This window comes from Xiphophorus hellerii, chromosome 2 (assembly GCF_003331165.1).
Source record: "Xiphophorus hellerii strain 12219 chromosome 2, Xiphophorus_hellerii-4.1, whole genome shotgun sequence".
NCBI lineage: Eukaryota > Metazoa > Chordata > Actinopteri > Cyprinodontiformes > Poeciliidae > Xiphophorus > Xiphophorus hellerii.
Window position 1 is genome coordinate 4,961,390 of NC_045673.1, and position 19,283 is coordinate 4,980,672.

The 19,283-nt window shown below is 38.2% G+C and overlaps 1 protein-coding gene across 1 annotated transcript; it reads left to right on the plus strand.

Moving 5' to 3' along the window:
* The first annotated feature begins 51 nt into the window (after positions 1-51).
* nox5 (NADPH oxidase, EF-hand calcium binding domain 5) lies at positions 52-19,142 on the plus strand. Its single transcript, XM_032548637.1, has 17 exons — positions 52-773; positions 4,926-5,055; positions 6,610-6,760; positions 7,702-7,912; positions 7,977-8,214; positions 9,373-9,526; positions 10,399-10,571; positions 11,792-11,974; positions 12,392-12,524; positions 12,739-12,881; positions 13,456-13,647; positions 14,166-14,210; positions 15,115-15,239; positions 15,598-15,682; positions 15,774-15,873; positions 18,277-18,443; positions 18,665-19,142. Exons 2-17 carry the CDS (start codon positions 4,936-4,938, stop codon positions 18,794-18,796), a joined length of 2,352 nt encoding a protein of 783 aa, XP_032404528.1. The 5' UTR covers positions 52-773; positions 4,926-4,935; the 3' UTR covers positions 18,797-19,142.
* Positions 19,143-19,283: the final 141 nt, after the last annotated feature.

A 19,283-nucleotide genomic window follows, 5' to 3' on the forward strand; every position in this document is an offset into this window, starting at 1 on the left:
TTTTAAAAACCTTGTTGAAAGTAAGACTGGAGGATATTGGCTGAAAAACTTATATCAGTTTATATCAATAATTATTGATTATTTTATTTGTTTTAAATATCTGAAATATTGCCAAACTGGCGATGTGAACTTTCCTCTTTTATACAGCTTCCTTCCACACTGTTGTTTTTAATTTTAAGCGTTTTTAAGGAATGGTGGCGAAACCTGAAACTGCTGCTGCGCAAGTTACTCAACAGGTTGTTGCTAGGCAACCCAGGAGTGAGTGAGCTGTTGCTAGGTAACCAAAGAGTGAGTGAGTTAGTTGATATCACCAACCCAGCCTTCATGTCTCAGAATGCTGTCGGTTCTGGATCAGAGTTCAGTGAATATTCCATAGATTGAATATTCAGACAGAATATTCAATCTATAGAATAAGATATATATTGTAATAGACGTATTGATCACATGTCTATCACAATATATATTTTTACTGATTTACTGTCCAGCACTAAGTTTTAGCTAAAGAATTTAAACAGTGAACCGTTTTTCTGGGATTGTTTTACTTTTTCTGGGATTTTAGGAAATTTTAGTGGAGCAGCGTTTTTTTTCCTCCGTAGAAAGGGAGAGTTGCAGATTGGGCTGCGCGCGCGTGTTATGCAGCGGCTCAGCGGGCGGCAGGATGTCGGCTGCAGCTGACTCGCCTCAGAACAGCAGCAGGAGAAGCAGAACCAGACGAAGGAGATCCGGAGCAGCAGCAGAACCCACGCCGGACGGAGCCACTTCCACTGCAGCAGGTAAAACTGACCTGAGAACAGTTTCCCTTTGAGAATAGAGCAGATTTAGTTGCTTTTACTGCAAAAGAGACTACTTAAATTAATAAAAGACTGATTTTATGTTCACGATAAAATCCTACAATAACAAGAAATAAAATACAGAGAAAGGTTTGAATAGTTGTGGAATATTTCTGGTGGGTTTGGTCCAGAATAAAAATTATACTACAAAGTTTTTGGAAAGAGTAACTGAAGAAAATGCTCTGCTAGATCCATTGTGGATTTCTCTGCAGCTCTGAAAGAACTGTTTGTGATCTGTAACTTCTCATCTGTAATTTTTTTTTTTTGCCATTTTCAGTTAAATCTGCATTCAGTGAAGTTTGCAGACTGTAATTAAAAGTTAGTCTTACCATAATGTCATTATTATTATTAAACATTTCAGATTCCCTAGTTATCCTAAAAAAAGTCAAAAATATTCAGAAATATTTTAATATGCCACAAATGTATCATAACTACAATAACTGCTATGCACAATATTAATATCTGTGGGTTTGTTGCTGTTATATTGTGTCATGAATTAACAGTTTGCATGTAAGAAATCAATTTAATCTGTAGTAGAAGCTCCTACATGATCTAATAAGAAAATAAGGATATATTTATATATTCAACAGTAATGTTGCCACATAATTTACTGATATACAGTCCCACTTTAAGCACAGTAAAATCTTCATTTTCCTTTTAAACTTTTCTCCAAACATCTTCCAAGGTTTGTTTGTTCTAATTAGCGCTGTTGCGAAGCTGTACAAAATCAAAAATGTAATGTTTTAATACAGAAAATTAAAACATGTTCCTATCTGAAGGATTGTGAATCAAATCTCTGATTAAATAATAATTTCAATAAGATTTCTCTTTTCTAAAGCAAACCAATCAGTCATCAGTAAACATAATCAGCTGTATTGATCCGAGTTTTTTGGAAATAAAAACATGAGGAGTGTTCCTGGTTCTGGTGTCAATGATGGCGGTGTTGTCTGCAGCTGATGTTGCTATGACAACAGCCTGTTCTTTGGTGTTGAACCGAAGGACGATCAGCTGGTGCTGAAGGCTGAACGAACCGCAGCAGCAGATCGTCTCTGGGAACAGTTTGGAGTAGTGACGCAAACAATCAACAAATTTACTATTAACTGTTTATTGCTGGTTTATTAATTTAAAATTATTTCCAATATATTAACTATTAACTTCCGTTCAGACCGCCTTTTAGTGTTGTAGTTTGGCCGCCGTTCAGCAGAGGGCGCCGCTGGTCATCCTTAAACGGAGCCAGTTGATCGATACAGAAACAAAGATGGCGGCCAGACCAGAACAGGAAAAAGAAACGGCCCAATCTGAGTCCGGTGTTTGACGCAAAAACCACTTTATGCGGTTCTGTTTAGAAATATAAACACTCGGCAAGCTGCTTAAATGAAGTTTGATCTTAATATCGCTCATTCAGCCCAGCTGCTTGATGGAGCAGCGTTATTAAAAATGTAATAACGTTGACGATAAGATAAATCAACTTTGCATCCCTAGTTCGGAGTATTGATTATTGATAAATCAGAATATGTTAAGCTGTAGACAGAACTCTGAGTTGTTATGATGGAGCAGCTGCTAGATGCAGAACAAGATGACTATCAAACGGCTGGACTGTTGAGGGAGAATAGAAGAAAATTTAATGAGTAGGACATGAGATCCACATGAATGGTGCGAGATTTAAATAGATTTTTTTTTCTTTCAAAGAATTCAAACAGGGAGTTTTAACACAGTTTTTGAAACTACGTTTTGTCATAATGACAGTGAACATAGTTTTCACATGTCCACACTCCCACAAAAAACTTTGATCTCAATCCGATCTGGACATTTCTACCTGCTGAGTGCAGCAGATCAATTTGTTCTTGGACATCTGGGTTTTTACAGGAATCATTCCCACTTTTCTGAGAAAAAACCCCCCAATAAATTACTCTGCAGTTTTTCTGATGAGTGACTAGATCACTTCACCAGCCCAAAGTATCTCCTGGTGGATGATCATGACTGAGTGGTGCTGAAAATCACCTGCATTGTGTAATTGACTTTGGAGCAAAAAGTGTTTGGTTGAGGCGCAGTTTTCTAACCTATATGTATATAGTTGACCCTATACGGATTTGAGAAAATTATCTTGTTGTAACTTTCAAACCATCATTGGTAAGAAATAATCAGTCAGGAGTGCTGACATAAACATTTGCTGCATGTTTTCCCTACGCTTCTTGCTCAATAAAAAAAGCCATGAGAGACAAAACAAAAACTTTTTAAAAATATGGCAAATTTGAAACTGACAATAAAATGTCAATAACAAAGTTTGAAAGTAGAAATCCTTAAAGGGGACCTGTGATGCAAAAAACATTTGTTTTTTTGTTCTGTTTTTTACATTTTTGTCCAGTTCAAATTCAAATGCAATTCAAAAATACATTATCCCAAAATTAAATTAAATATTATTGTAACAAATTTAGTCAGTTATTGTAGAATAATAATAATTGGGTCTCAACTGCTTCTAAAAGCAGCCCAAGCACTTAAAAATATACCCAGCTATTTTTAGTGATAAATTAAAACTTTTTTTAGTTTAAAAAACCTTATGAATGTAACATCACAAATCAGCAGGCACTGCAATTTACCTAGCAACCCCAGTGGAGCTCAGCCTGTTACCTAGCAACTCCAGTGGAGCTCTTGCGCATTTCGTCAGCTGGTTTTACTGCTGCATTCTCTGTACAATGGCTGCTGGAAGAGACAAGTGTTTTGTTGATGACTTACCAGCTGGAGACCACTTTCTGCATTCTTTTTGGCTGTGCAGGAGGCTCCACTTCTGTTTTTCGGAGATGTATGGTTGTATAATTGTGCAGCTGTTTGCAGCTATTTTCACATGCGAGTGTAAACGTTGAGTTGGCCAGCAGCAGCTTATTTAAAGTTAAAGTGACAAGACGCCCTAAAACAACTCATTCTGAAAGCAGCTCAAAATAGGCAGAACTGACTAAATTAAAATCTGATCATCTAAGGATGATTTTGTGCAAAATATGTATTGAAGATATTTTGTATTGTCCATAGACTGATTCTAACCTGTTCAAGGAAGCATAATAAGTCACCTTATAAGCAACTTTCTCACCGACAGATCCAGGAACATCAAAAAGTTTATTTGCGTTGCTCATGTAGAGCCGACTTAAATTTTGTTTCTGCACGGCTACAGTTTCCCTTCAGACACGAAAATCCACAGATCTCTGTTATCCAGAACGGAAACGTTGTTCCTGTGTGACCTGACCCTAAAACGCTGAGTGCTGGGCGTCGGCCCACGGGGCATCAGAAAAAAACCTACACACTCAGGATGACGGCTGTGTGTTTTGGACTGCATTCAGCTCTTTACTCAGTTCACATGAGAAGAATTTTTTTCTTCAAGGAAAAACATACGGATCCAATCACCTCCTTAATGTCCCCATGTTCTTTAAACTACTGAATATCTGTTTATTTCAAAGAGAATCAGATTATAGCTGCTCTGTTCAAGCACCGAAAGAAATGCAAACAGAAGAAATCATATTAAACAGAATCCAACATTTTTTATCTCCAAACTAAACAAACACCTTACATTTGTTTTGGAATATTCAAATTCAAACTGTACTGATAAATTATAATTGATTCAGTTCAAGTCTTTTTTTACACAATAATTCAAAGTTTCTTATGCAAGGCAACTTTATTTATATACTAGCTTTCAGCCAGAAGCAACTTCAACTTAATAACAACCTTCAAGATAAAACACATCAAAACAAATTTAGATTAAAAGATTTAGATTAAAAAGCTTTAAAATTAAATAAGGTTTAAAAAAACACAGTAGGAAGAAGCTTTGGGTTTGTATTTCAACAGCAAAGATGTTTAGTATTTTATACTTTAGGGAGATTATGTAGCAATTAGTAATAAAATGAAAGTGGCCCGAGATTGGCGCCTTGAGGGACCCCACATTTGATTCTTTTTTGGTCATATTAGCAATTAGCAACTGTTCCCAGCTGGCCAAATAAAATCTCATACACTTTTCCAGTCTGGATCAATTTAAAATGGGTCACCAGTGAAGAGTGAGATGAGCGAATAGTGATGCCTGAAATGGTGGATAAACCTTTCTCTACACTGAAGGGCTTTAATCATGAGTGTGGATGAAGATTCCCGCTGGCTGGAGTGGGTAACCAAACAGTTTGAGACCATCGCTGGAGACGACAAAGAAATTGACATCGATGAGTTTAAAACTGCACTCAAAGTCAAAGAGGTAAGAAACAGCCAAAAATCTTAGAACAAAACCTGATTTTACCACAAGGCAAAAACACAAGGTGGTCTTCTACTACCAGATAAGGCAGGGGTGTCAAACTCCAGTCCTCAAGGGCCGCTGTCCTGCAACTTTTAGATTTGCCTCTGCTGCACCACACCTGAATAGAATAATTAGGTCATTAGCAAGGCTCTGGAGAACTTATCCGCACAAGGAGGAGGTAATTAAGCCATTTCATTCCAGTGTTTTGTACCTGTGGCACATCTAAAAACTGCAGGACACCGGCCCTTGAGGACTGGAGTTTGACACCTGTGAGATAAGGTAATCAGGGTTTAGATGCACAAAAAAACTGAAAATATATCATTTAGATCCACTATTTGTTTCTTTCCCTGTAAAAATTAATTGTATAAGTTGTTTGGCATTGAAATGCAGACGCTGCTATTTTGAATCTTTGTTCTTGTTCTTTTTCCATAGAAATATTTGGTTTCCATATATTAAAATTTAAAGCTGAACCCGGAATAGTTTCTGCACCTTTTGGCTACGACAGAAACCTACGTAGCTCAACTATGCTTCTCAGAAAAAGTAACATTTAAAGTTTAATCTGCTGTAACGTTGTTGGATAAATACTTGGTTAAACATGCTTATTGTTTAACACAATCACTGGTTTAATTAAGGTTAAAAGGGGCAGTATTATGTGAAATCAACGTTTTTTTTTAGCTTTACATCATGCTATAATGTCATCAAAAACATACATGGAGTGTTGTTTGATTCTTTCAAGCATGTTTGAGAAATCCTTTAATCTCCATTCAGCTGTCCAAAACACCTGGTCGAACCTAGCCCCGCCTTCGAGGCGCAGCTCCTCCTCAGAGCTTCAGCTTTCAAGTTTCTTTCTGCCTCACAGAGCAGCCCTCCCCCACTCAGCTCCTTCAGACTAGCCAGCAGCAATTAGCAAGCACATGGCGGAAGAGTGTGTCAGCTGAGCCCATTATACGAGATACTTTCAGTGCAACGCCTGTAAAAACGTTGTGAAAGGGTTAATAGAGGAGCCATGTGGTGATGACTTCCTGAAGGCGGAGTTTCAGAAAGAGCAGGAGTTTTTAAAGAACCAGTGGTCCGACTTCAAGGCATTAAATTACAAAGTCAAATTTCTTTTAAGTCGTATTTGATGTGTGCAGATATCAAATAATACTATGTGGCCATGTATAAAATGGCCACATAGTATTATTTTATAGATGTACTATAAAATACATAATACTGCATCTTTAATGATTTTTTTTCTAACTTTCTCACAGAAAGTTTGATGTTTGATCAGATGCTGCAGATTCTGATCCAGAGAAATATTCAGAAGCATTCCAGTTCAAACTATGTTTATGCCACAGTTTGATCTCCACATGTACGGTTTACACATCAAAACGTAGATATTTCCGCTGACTGCAGGGAGAACAACCAAAATCAAGGTGCTGTTGAAGGTTTTTCATGTTTATGCTGCTTTATGATTGTTTCCAGGAAGTCTTGTGTTTTCACAGTCTGTTCTGATTATATTTTGCTTGTTTCCAGTCTTTCTTTGCCGAGCGTTTCTTTGCTCTGTTCGACTCGGATGGCAGCGGATCCATCAGTCTAGACGAGCTGCTCAAAGCTCTGAACCTCCTCATCCACGGCGACGAGACCGACAAGCTGCGCTTCCTGTTCCAGGTCTACGACGTCGACGGTGTGTTCGCACTATGACCGTAAACAGTGGAGGCAGGGCAGAGATGTATGACGGCGTATTAATGCCTTTGTAGATATTAATAAAGGAGGTGTAAATTTTGGCCAAACATTTTTTATATTTATCTGAGAAATTTTCTAGAATATGGACATTTCTGATTATGAAAAGCTGAAAATAGCCAACTTTTGAAAATCAAAAATGTCCATGCTTTTCCACAACATTTCTGAGAAATATTAAAATTTCAGATTTTTTTCTCACCAATTTTCTTTTTTTTTTTTCTTCGAAGAGTTTTTGCGGCGCTAGTAGCTCTTTTTTTTTGCGACAGTAGGCAGACAGGAAAGAGGGCATGGAGAGGGGGGAGGACATGTGGCAAAGGTCGCCGGGAGTCGAACCCGTGACATCCGCGTCGAGGACTAAGGCCTCCAAACGTGGAGCATGCTAACCCCCTGGTTTCTTTTTAATCTCAAAAATGTCCTAATTTTTTCTTAAAATTTCTAAGATTTAAATTTTATTTTGGTAAATTTTCAACTTCCAGAGCTCAGTAATTTACCTGTTTTTTTAAGAAAATTTCTAAGATTAATCTTAAAATTAAAAAAAAATTTTGCTAATATTTCTACTTTTCAAAATCAGAAATTTACTATTTTCTTCTAGAAAAATTTTGAGGTTAATCTCAACTTCTGATTTTTTTTTTTTTTATCCCAAATTGTCAACTTTCAGAACTCAGAAACTCAGGACTGATTTTATGTTTGCAATTTTTTTTTTTTACTTTTCAGGCTCAGAAAAGTCCTTATTTTTCAAGAAAATTTCTAAAATAAATCTCAAAATGTAATTGTTTTTCTTGCAAATTGTTAACTTTTGGAGTTCAGAAATTCCTTGTTTTTTCCAGAACATTTCTGAGTTTCTTGGCAGAAATGTAAAATGTTGTATTTGTTTCGTGCTAACAGGCAGCGGTTCGATCGACCCAGACGAGCTGAGAACGGTTCTGAAGTCATGTCTGCAGGAGAGCGCCATCTCTCTGCCAGAAGAGAAACTGGACGACCTGACGCTGGTTCTGTTCGAGTCCGCCGACAAAGACAGCAGCGGCTCCATCACCTTCGAAGAACTGAAAGCTGAGCTGGAGAACTTTCCAGAGGTGATGGAGAATCTGACCATCAGGTGAGCGCGTAGTTCTCCGCTCTGTGATGTCAGAAAGACAGGTTTTAACAGCTGTCGTCCACAGCGCCGCTAACTGGCTGAAACCGCCAGATCAGGAGCAGAAGAAGCCTCAGACGCCCCGGTACCTGACCCGGGCCTACTGGCAGAACAACAGCCGGAAGCTCCTGTTCCTGTGCAGCTACGTTCTGCTCAACCTGATGCTGTTCGTCGCCGCCATGTTGTACCACCGCAAAGGCGGCGGCTGGTTCATGCTGGCCAAGGGCTGCGGCCAGTGTCTGAACTTCAACTGCACGTTCGTGATGGTACGGCGGAAATATTGTCACCAGTTAGCGCCTTTTCTACTTAAATACAACAAAAATCCAACATTATTTCTGCTAAGGCTGGTAGGGTAGGTCAATAGCTGAAATGATTGTTTCCGACTGCAGAAAATGGAAAATAGAAGAGGATTAGAGCCACTAAAAAAAATAATTAAATTCTGATTGTAACTCTGAATTTTGACCTTTATAGAATTCTTCAGCATTCTGACTTTTAGTCTTAGAATTCTGAATTTTTCCTCAGAGTTCCGAGGATTTTTTTTTCAGAATTCTGACTTTAACCTCAGAATTCTGACTCTTCTTCTCAGAACTATTTTTTCCTGAGTTCTAACATTTCTTATTAGAATTCTGACTTTTTAAATCAGAATTCTGTTTGGTTTTTGTTTTCAAAATTCTGATATTTTACCTCAGAATTCTAACTATTCCCCTGAGACTTTTGACATTTTTTTTCTCAAAATTCAGAATTTTTTCCACAGAATTAACATTTTTTTTCTAAAAATTGTGACTTTTCCTTTCATAATTCTGACTTTTAGTCTCAGAATTATGACTTTACACCCAAAATGCTTATTCTGTGTCCATATATATCAAAATTCCAAATAAATAACCAAGTTTACATTCTTAATTGTGTCAGATATGTTGCTTGTATATGAAAAATATTCACATAATCTTTTCTTCCTTGTTACAGGATTTGTAAACCTGTACTTTATCCACACTGAAACCCCATCTCAGATTTACTTGGTATATTTTACGACTAGATTTGTCTGATGGTGCATAAACAGTTTTTATCCGGAGAAAAGTCAGGATTCTGTGATTAAAGTCAGATTTTTTTCAGTGGCCTTAATCTCCTTTCTTAGAAAAAGAGATTTGTTTTTCTTCACCTGATCATCAGGGGTCTGGAACCTGTGGCTCCATTGCCTCCAGTGGCTCTTTGGACATTCCACAATGGCTCCTTATAACATGGCTGAAATACTGAAGAACTAACTAATGTTTTTTTAATATCAAAAAGTATATTTTACTGGTATCTAATAGAACAGTTGCATTGAATTTCTACAAAACACACACCAAGTATGTCTGTCTAGGTTTACGTTTAGTGAGCCTCCAGTTCATCTGAATCAGTTTTCCTATCTAGTGTCTGCGTGTTTTCAGGTGTTGATGCTGCGACGCTGTCTGACGTGGCTCCGGGCCACCTGGGTCGTCAGAGTCCTTCCTTTGGACCAGAACATCCTGCTACATCAGATTGTTGGCTACGCCATCCTCTTCTTCACACTAGTGCACACAGCGGCACACATCATCAACTTTGGTACTCAGCATAAACATGACCTGCTAATCAATAATGAGTTTTTTCAGGCTGTCCTCGCATCCTTAAGATGTTGTAAAAAGTCTAAAATCTATGTATCTAAATTAAGACTTTAGATGTTTTAAGTTGATTTCTTAAAAAAGTAAGTAGCCTTTTGATATGTTAATGACAGATCTTTAATTTTATCTTGACGTGACAATTTAATTCTGTATGTATTTTCTTCTGTGAGGTAGGACGAAATATTAGGGCCAAATTAAGAAAATAAAAAGAACAAAATTACAAGAATAAAGTGATAAGAGAACAAAGTCAAAATAATACAAGAATAAAGTAGTAATAATAAGAGTCGTAAAAACACGAGAATAGTCATAGATTGGAAATAAGGTTGTAGTATTTCAAGAATAAAATCGTAATTTTGTGACTTTATTCTCTACATGACTTTATTCTCGTACGACGTTATTCTTGTAATAGGACTTTATTCTCATAATATTATGACATTATTTTTTTATTTTCTTACTTTATTCTCATTATTTTATTATTTATTTATTTTAAAGTTTGAGTGGCATTCAGACATATTCATTGCGTTTTTATGTAGTTGTGAATAATTTTGTGACTTTTTACTGACTGCTAGCATACACTTGCTAACTAGCTAGATGGCTAGCTTCTTAGCTTATTTGCGTTTATCACGAGCAAGTTCAAATGTATCGCCAGTTTGCTGGACAACGTTCGTACGTTTCAGTTGAGATATAGATCTCAAATTCTATTCATAATTGTCTTTAAACGTTTTAAAATTTTAAATTTGAGTTTGTGAAACCTGAAGAAACCCTGTTTTTACAAAAAGCTAATTACACCTGTTGTTCTGACGCCTTGTATCTCAGCCCGTAAGTCACAAAGCGGGGGGTTCAGTCTGTGGGAGTACCTGCTAACCACCAGGCCGGGGATCGGCTGGGTGAAGGGGACGTCGTCGCTGACCGGGGTCATCCTGCAGCTGCTGATCTGCCTCATGGTGTTCTGCTCCAGCACCTTCGTCCGTCGCAGCGGACACTTCGAGGTCTGAATCTGTAGAAACTTAGCCTGGCCTTTGAATTCCTATTTCGCTCGATTAAAATCTCGCTTCACAGACAGCTCGGACTTTCTCCCGTTTACAAGGATTCCCTCCAGTACAGTTTTTTTATACTGAGCCAATCAGCAAATGTAAGAAAAAAATTGTGACACATAATGTTGATTTTCTTAGTCTGTCTGTAGTTTTTGCAAGTTTTAGCCGTTCACTTTGTGATTGTCATTCTTCCAAATATTGGATTAACATTAACAGCCATCTTGTTCCACCAGTGGAGGATGGTTGCTTATATGCAATTTCTGGTAAGCTTCATGGCATCCAACTGGCACTTTACACTCATCATGGTCAAAAATTAACGATTGGGTAATAAGGTTGGGCGATGAGGACTTGAAGTTTTATCAGGACACTTTGTGGTAATATTGTGATAAACTAAGGGTGCACTGATTGCAGTTTTCTGGCCGATGATCAATTACGATCTTTAAAAAGCCTCACCTGCCGATTCTGATTTTGGCCAGTACCAACTTTTTTGTCTCAAATGTTGTTAAATATAGTAAAAACAGTTGCTGAGTGGGCTGACTATTGTTAACTGCAAACATGACCTGGTGGGTCGGTCTGTCAGTCTCACAGAGAGCAGAAGAGGACAGAGATTGATTTTTAGACCTTTGCTAAGTTAGATAAGACTGGGGAATAAGATCAGTTTCACATGTCAGTATTGACCGGTCACCAATCTCCCAAAATAAAGGAAATCAGCAAAGATAAATCGGTGCACCCCTATTATAAACAATAAAATATTCTCATTAATTGTAGTACCCTTCACCTAAACCATAGTCACACAGATTAATGTGATTTGTATCACTGAACTGCACACAGTCATGGCACTGAATCATATTTTCAAATTTATTGATTCATCTTTTTTGAACAAACAATGGAGAAAAATAGTCAAAATAATAATACTGAGAATACGGACAGTTTTGGGGATTTAACTGGAATTTATTGTGATAAATCAAAATATTATAAGAAATTTATCAAGATAAATAATAGACAATAAATTTTTTCCTCTAAATGCCCACCCCTATTGGGTAACATTTAACACTTCAACAGACTCTAGGAAGCAATCGTTTCTTAACAGCTCAGAAAAACTATTTTGCTTCATAACTCTTTCAACAGCTGATTATCTGTACTTTTCTGATCGCTACCTGTTCTGTCTCTTCCAGGTGTTCTATTGGACTCACCTGTCCTACATCTGGGTCTGGATCCTCCTCATCATTCATTGTGCAAACTTCTGGAAGTGGTTTGTGGTTCCAGGCTTCGTCTTCCTGCTGGAGAAGATCGTGGGAATCGCCGTGTCTCGTATCGGAGGCCTTTACATCGTAGAAGTCAACCTGCTGCCGTCCAAGGTGCACAAAACAAATCTCCTCTCCAGTGGTGTCCTGAAGTGATTGCAGGCAACAAAAATAAGATTTTCTATTTTAAAACCCTGAAATTTGTGAATTTTTTTTAGAATCTGCACATGCAATATTGAAGTATACTAAATACAACAGTCATGTTTTAGGTGTGCTTTTACTCTTATTAACATTTTCCCCATTCCTTTTTCCCTTTTCTGTTTTTTTAGACATTTTTCTTTCACTTTTTCTGCTTCTCCAGTTTTTCCTTTCTATTTTTTCCTTTATTTTCTTTTTTCCCTTTTTATCTGTTTTCTTCCTGTTTTTTTAAAGGCACAAACTGATTTGATATGTTCTGATATGTTTGGTTGATTTTAAATACATAGTAAATTTTCCTGTATCAAGTCTGCTCTCTGTTCCTGAATTAACCAGGTGACTCACCTGGTGATCAGGCGTCCCCAGTTCTTCCAGTTTAAACCTGGAGATTACATCTACATCAACATCCCAGTGATTGCCAAGTACGAGTGGCACCCGTTCACGATCAGCAGCGCCCCCGAGCAGCCAGGTGTGGACAGACATTCACCCCCTTTCTCATTAAAATTCACCTGAATCCTTTCAGGAAGTAAAAACTTTTCTGAAGTGTAAATTCTCAGTAGGTCACATTCACAGTTTTGAAATTTGTTTGGATTTTGTCACCAAACACGTCAAATAAATGTACAGTTTTGTCATTCAGAAAGCATAATAACATGAATTGTCTGTTCATGACCTCTGACCTGCAGACACCATGTGGTTACATGTGCGCTCCATGGGCCAGTGGACCAACCGGCTGTACGAATACTTCAGACAGCCGGAGAGCCAGGCGGTTTGTCCCAAGCGGCTGGCCACCAGTCTGAGGAAGCGGCGCCAGGAGAAGAGGCAGCAGGTAGGAACATCCTGACGCTCTGTAGCTGGTTCCAGTTGTACCCAGAACTGGGAAATTCCAACTTCCCAGCTGGGAAAAAATTAGGGCAATTATACAAGTGTACATCTTTAAAAAGCAGAAGTAGAGCCTTCTGCACAACCAACATGAATGCAGGAAGTGGTTTCTGGATGATAAGTCAACAACAAAACACCTGTCTTTTCCAGCAGCCATTGTACGGCACATACAGCAGCAAATCCAGCTGACCGAAGGAGCTGGAGCTCACTGGGTTGCTAGGTGACGGGTGGAGCTCTGCTGGGTTTGCTGGGTAACGGACAGTGCTGGCTGATTTGTGACGTTGCATTATGGAGGTCTTTGAAACAAGTAAACAACAGCTAGATGTTTTTTTTAATTGCTGTGCTGTTTTTAGAAACAGTTGAGACCAAATTGTTGTTATTCTACAATAGCTCCTTAATTAAATGAGTTATAACAATATTTACTTTCCTTTTTGGATAATAAAGTATTTTTGAATTTTATTTGAACTAAACTGGACAATAACTGAAACGCAGTATTTATCACTGACATCTGTGCTCCTCAGAAGGGCCAGATGTTCCTCTCCTCGGAGTCACAGAAAGCCGTGGCTTCGAACCAGGATGACACCATCGAGCTGACGATGTTCCGGCAGAACTGGTCGCAGTCCGGATCGGCTTCAGACCCAGAGTCTCTGGTGGAGTTTCCTCTGGAGGAGCCTGGGCTGACGGAGAGAGGAGAGACCCCACCTCTCAGAGAGGTCAGAGCTGCTGACTGGCTGGATAACAGTACTGGTTCTGACTGGCTGGATAACAGTACTGGTTCTGAGACAGATCCAAAGGAAAGGAGACGTTATGCTGGAGGATTCTACCTCTAACACCCAAAATTACACACTGAAACACTGCAGCCTTTTAAAATGGTTCCTCGTTTAAAAGCATCCCTCTGTCAGAAAATAAGCTGAGTGCAGCATCTCTGTTCAGAGAAGATCTCAGATCCGAGCCGCTAAAGAAACACACCGATAGTTCAGATTAAAAACTGATTAAAATCTGAAGTTTAAATGTCAACAAGTGAAAAAATATATTTGGTTTATTTGTTTGAACTGACATCCATCCATCATCATCCTACAAACATGTTTTCATTACAACATAATAATCTGTAGGGAATCTGTACAGTGAATTGTTTTGCTGCAGCGTAAACTGTAAAACAGAATCTTCTCTAGTTTATTTAAAGACATTTTAACTCTCGGATCTGATCCTCTGCTCCTTGTTTTACCTGCAGGTTTCTGCCAAGTCTGGTGAGAATCACCAATTCTGCAACATAAAGGTACCAATCTGATAACTCTGATAACTCTCTGGCTTGTTACCAACCTCTGTACTGTTCATGTCAATTCAAAGTGTGAAGATGGTTGTAAACCTACAGAAAATATTCCTCCCTATCTCTGTTTTATGATGTTTCTTTTTGGTGTTTAGATGGTTTACATTGTTATGCCAAACTGTTGCAGCTCATTTAAATTCTGTTTCACTACAACCAGAGATTTTAATGTGTTTTATTAGTATTTTATATGATGGAGCAACACAAACGGCTGAATAACTGTGCAGTGTTAATAAGATACAGTGATGTTGGAACATCACAAAAAGTGTATCTGTCAGGGCAGATGACTCTGAGTAGAGATGCATCAATACGATATTCATGTCTGTATCGATCTTGATATTGAGAAAAATTCTAGATCGAGTATCAGTGACAATGTTCCTGATCTATAAGGGCAGATCTGTTCAGTCTAATTCTATGCTTTGTGTTCTGAGTGACACCATGCTTTATTTATTTATTTTACCTTACATTAAAAATTTGTTATTACACTTTCTGAACCTTTTGAAGGAAGATTTGTTGCAGTTTAATTTTATATGTTTGACCAAGGTGAACAATATTGTTTTTGTCAGTATTAGTTTCATTATTTATTTTACATTGGCTATTCTACTCATAATTGCACTGGCTGAACATATTAAGGTTGTTTATACATGTTTGGCCAAGCTTGTGAAGCTGTTGGTGTATTTAAGAGTTATGAAATAAATTGGTAATTTGGTGCATTTATGTCTGTTTAAAAAAAATAAGCATTTCATGTCAACTCAGTGATGTATCGGCCGATAAAAAACCTCAGATATCGGTATCAGATATGAAGAAAGCGTATCGGTGCATCTTGAGTTCTGAGTGTGTTTGTTTTATGTGTCAGTGTTACGTAGACGGACCGTACGGGACTCCGACCCGGCAGATCTTCGCCTCAGAACACGCCGTGCTAATCGGAGCAGGAATAGGAATCACACCTTTCGCCTCCATCTTGCAAAGCATCATGTACCGGTGAGAAAACCCTCCAACGCTCAGTCTGTTCCTAGTCCTCTGGTTTTACTGGTTATACTGGTGGAGAGCACACGGAGCTACTGATTAGACCATTTTACCATCCAGCTATCCATCCTCTCTCTTCTTCTTTCACTCAATCTGAAGTCTTTACTCGCCTCCACTTTTCCATTACATCTCTTTCAACCTGACCTCTAAAGCTGCTCAAAGATCTGCTTGATGAAGTTCATCATCTCCTACAATAAACATCTGAATCCAGATTCAGAGTGGAGTTATCACATTTCCTCTTGGCAGGTCTTCCTGTCTGCTCTGATGTTGATGAGAGCCACCTGTCTCTAACCCGGTTGTTGTTCTACCTCAGGTACCGCATGAGGAAGCACACCTATCCCAACTGTAGCTCCTCAGGGTGTGAAAACGTTAAAGACAGCGACATGAGGCTGCGTAAAGTAAGAACACGTCGCCCTGCAGTCTGTCCTGAGACATTAACATGTCCTATCTGATGGAGCGGACGTGTTTCCGTCTGTTTCCACTCTGCAGGTCGACTTCATCTGGATCAATAGAGACCAGAAGTCCTTCGAATGGTTCGTTAGTTTGCTGACTAAGCTGGAGATGGAGCAGGCCGACGGGGAGCCGGAAGGTGAGAGTAAATACCTGCAGCTGGTCACAAAAAGATGAGCTGATTGAGAACTAAACTGCAGGGCTGAAGAAAGAATGGATCCAGATGTTATCATGTTATGAAAACAATTAAAACACTTACAATTAATTGTCAATTAAAGGTCTAATAAATTAAAGTTAGTTTCAATCCATTGACTAAAACATGTCCTTGTCTATTAGTCTTGTAGTTTGGCCGCCATTGCAGCAGAGGGCGTCGATGGTCATCCTTAAGCGCAGCCGTTAGGAACAAATATGGCGGCCATACCAGAACGTGAAAGAGAGATGGTCCAAAGAGAGTCCGGTTTGGGATGAAAAATGTACTTTATGTAATTCTGTTTAGAAATATAAACATTCAAGAAGTTCCTTGAATGTTTATTTCGGTTGAATGAGCGCTATTTGTCACCTTAATAGCGCTCATTCAGCCGAGGTGCAACGGCGCGTCAACTTCTCAACCAAAAACTACTGACATGTTCCAAAGATTAGAATATGTTGATAGAAAAGCGGAGTAGATGATGGAGAAAAATTGTAACATGATTGAAAAAACACGATGCCAATAATCAAGGATTTAGCATTCCTTCAAGGCCAACCACAGTTCTGTATGAATATTTCTGTTAATTGGGGAATTAAGTGTTTCATATATTTTATTCTTTTCATTTTTTAATTTTTCTATTCAGCAATATAACAGGTTCCTGTTTGCTATATTTTATAAATATGCCTAAGTTTATTAATGTGAGAAAATCACAGTTTGCTGTTTATTCAGTCAGTGTTAATATAGCTGACAAAAAATATGTTAAAATGTAATGTTTTTTTAAATTCAGCATCTTTTTAAAAAAATAGCCTTTTATGTTGTGGAAAGACAATTATCCCTCTTAACACAACGTAAACTCAAGTTTCTAAGAGAATAGCAGCTTATTGATTAATCGTTAGTGATAAGATCTAGCTTTAGATAAACTTATCAACTGATACCTTGCATCCTTAACTACACCATATTTCAAAATAAATCTGAAATAAATGATGATAATTTGTTTTAATTGTGTTATATTGGTCTAATGTCACGCCATAAAACAGTTACATCACAGCAGCAGCTCAGGTTTCATTGACAAATAAATGTCCATATTGCTGGGTTTCAGACACGTGACCCGGGTGACCCGGATGACGCTTGAAATTCAGATGGAGGGCCGGAAGGGAATTTCTCCGGTTCAAAACAAAGCTAAATTGATCACAACAGTACCCTAATGTCCTAAATAGGCTGGAACCGACAAGGCATCTCAAAAAAATACGCGTATATTTAGGATATGATTCGTATTATCTCAGTAAAAAAAAAAAAAAACTTCTCTTATAATATTGAGAATTTACCCGCATTCAAGGATCCAGAAGAAACTTTTCAACTGCCTGGGGAATACAGTTATTTAGTTTCAAGTTGGGTCAAGCATTTAGGATCAAAAGAAACATTAAATGGCTGTCGACTTGTTTCTGCCGGGTGAGTAATGAATTGTGCTATTTTAAGTAATTAGTCTGTGATGACGAGGCTATCGCTAACAACGAATTAACTTATGTTATTTCTATGAGCTTGGATATGCCGGTAGATCATTTATTTAGCTTCTGTAAACCCAAATTCACGCTGGAGTTGTATGTTAATGTTGAGTCGTTGTAGGACGCTGGTCAACGATTTGCTCCGATCTACATAAACCCCTATAATCGTGTCTGGACACGAATGTAGTTCATGGCCAGACACAAAGCATGTGGGGGAACAGTCACAGTTCACTGTGACTGTATGGCTTCGTAGGTTTTATTTAATTTATTTAGCTTTTTTTTTCTAGCATGAAAATCCCACTGAATAAACATTATGTTTTTTTGTCTGTGACTCGGCACTGAGCTAGCTGCTAACAACATCTCTGAGGTCAACCACACTGGGGCATAAAAATAATATATCTTACCTTACATATGAATGCTTGGCTTTCTAACTAACTGTCCAATAAAAAATCTGAAAATACAATTTAAACAATGCGATTGTTAGAAAGTGGCACTGCAAACTCTGGCGTTGTTAGTTTCTGCACTTCCTGTTATTAGCTGTAGATTGTTGATCCACTTTTCTCCTCTTTTTTCGGTATTTAAAAAAAAAAATTCCCTTCGAAACACGAAAATAACGTTTATCTTACTCTCTGCTAGAACGGTTGGAACAACCATACATGACTCAAACTATAGATATTTGGTGCTGGATCAGCAGAAATAAATGGGCCGCATTGACTTCCGGCCCTCCATCTGCATTGGGTGACGTCGGTGCTACGTCATCTGAAGCCCAGGAATTGTTGCATCGTTTTGTTATGAGTCTCATCTCCTCAAAAAGGGTGAAGTCGGGTTTATTAACACAGCTGCTGTTTGCCAGGTCAGTTCCTGGAGATGCACATGTACATGACCTCAGCGCTCAGCAAGAACGACATGAAGGCCATCGGCCTGCAGATGGCGCTCGACCTTCTGGCCAAGAAAGAAGAGAAAGACTCCATCACAGGTCTGAGGACCAGAACTCAGCCAGGCCGACCCGAATGGGAGAAGGTGAGAATCCATCGGAGGAGGAGGATGATGATTCACTTATTAATCAAACTATTAGTTTATGTCTGACATTAGTTCATTTGTTCATTTATCTCCAAGGTGTGGTGCTGGAAAAGATTGAAAACTTACCTTGTAAAATGCTTGAAAAGTTCTTGAATTTTGCTGTGGGGACAGTGAACGAACCATCAGTCTGGTCTTCAGTTGTTTGTGTTTCAATCTTTCAGGTTTTCCAGAAACTGTCCGAGGAAAACAAAGGAAAAGTTCACGTGTTTTACTGCGGCGCTCCGGCTCTGGCTAAAGTCATCAAAGCTCAGTGTGAACACTTCGGCTTCAACTTCTACAAGGAAAACTTCTGAGGATGTCTTTGTTCATGTGATTTAATATTTCTATGAGGACAAAACCTGACAGAACACCAGCTGAAGGAAGCAAACTGCAGTCACACTAAAGATTTAAGACTTATTTAGACTTAGAGTTAAGTTTTAGTTAGATTTAATTTAGGGATTCAGTTATGATGCTTAAAGTCTGCTCTGTAAATAGAATGTCTCTATATGCCAAAATATAAATCATAATTGTTGGAATTAAAAGTGATATTTTTTTCTGTTTTAAAGAAATAATAAAAACCATGAACCATAGATCTCAGTCAGTCATTTGTTACAGCTAGCCTTTGTTAAATTCAATAAAAGGATAAATTACACACATTGATTCAGTCTACTTTAAGCATTTCTTTTCCTGGTATAATGCCTTGTCTCTCATTCCTCGCAAAGCTGTCATCATCCCTGTAAGCTACGACACTTTTTCTTCCACACTTTTTCCTTCCACTCAACTTTCTATCTCTATGTTTGA

What these genes read in the sequence shown, in the direction of transcription:
- nox5 (XM_032548637.1), top strand. Translation starts at nt 4,936, where the DNA reads ATGAGTGTGGATGAAGATTCCCGCTGGCTGGAGTGGGTAACCAAACAG. An exon ending in CCAGGTCTACGACGTCGACG is followed by an intron (nt 6,761 to 7,701) that starts GTGTGTTCGCAC and finishes TCGTGCTAACAG; the next exon opens with GCAGCGGTTCGATCGACCCA. An exon ending in ATGGAGAATCTGACCATCAG is followed by an intron (nt 7,913 to 7,976) that starts GTGAGCGCGTAG and finishes TGTCGTCCACAG; the next exon opens with CGCCGCTAACTGGCTGAAAC.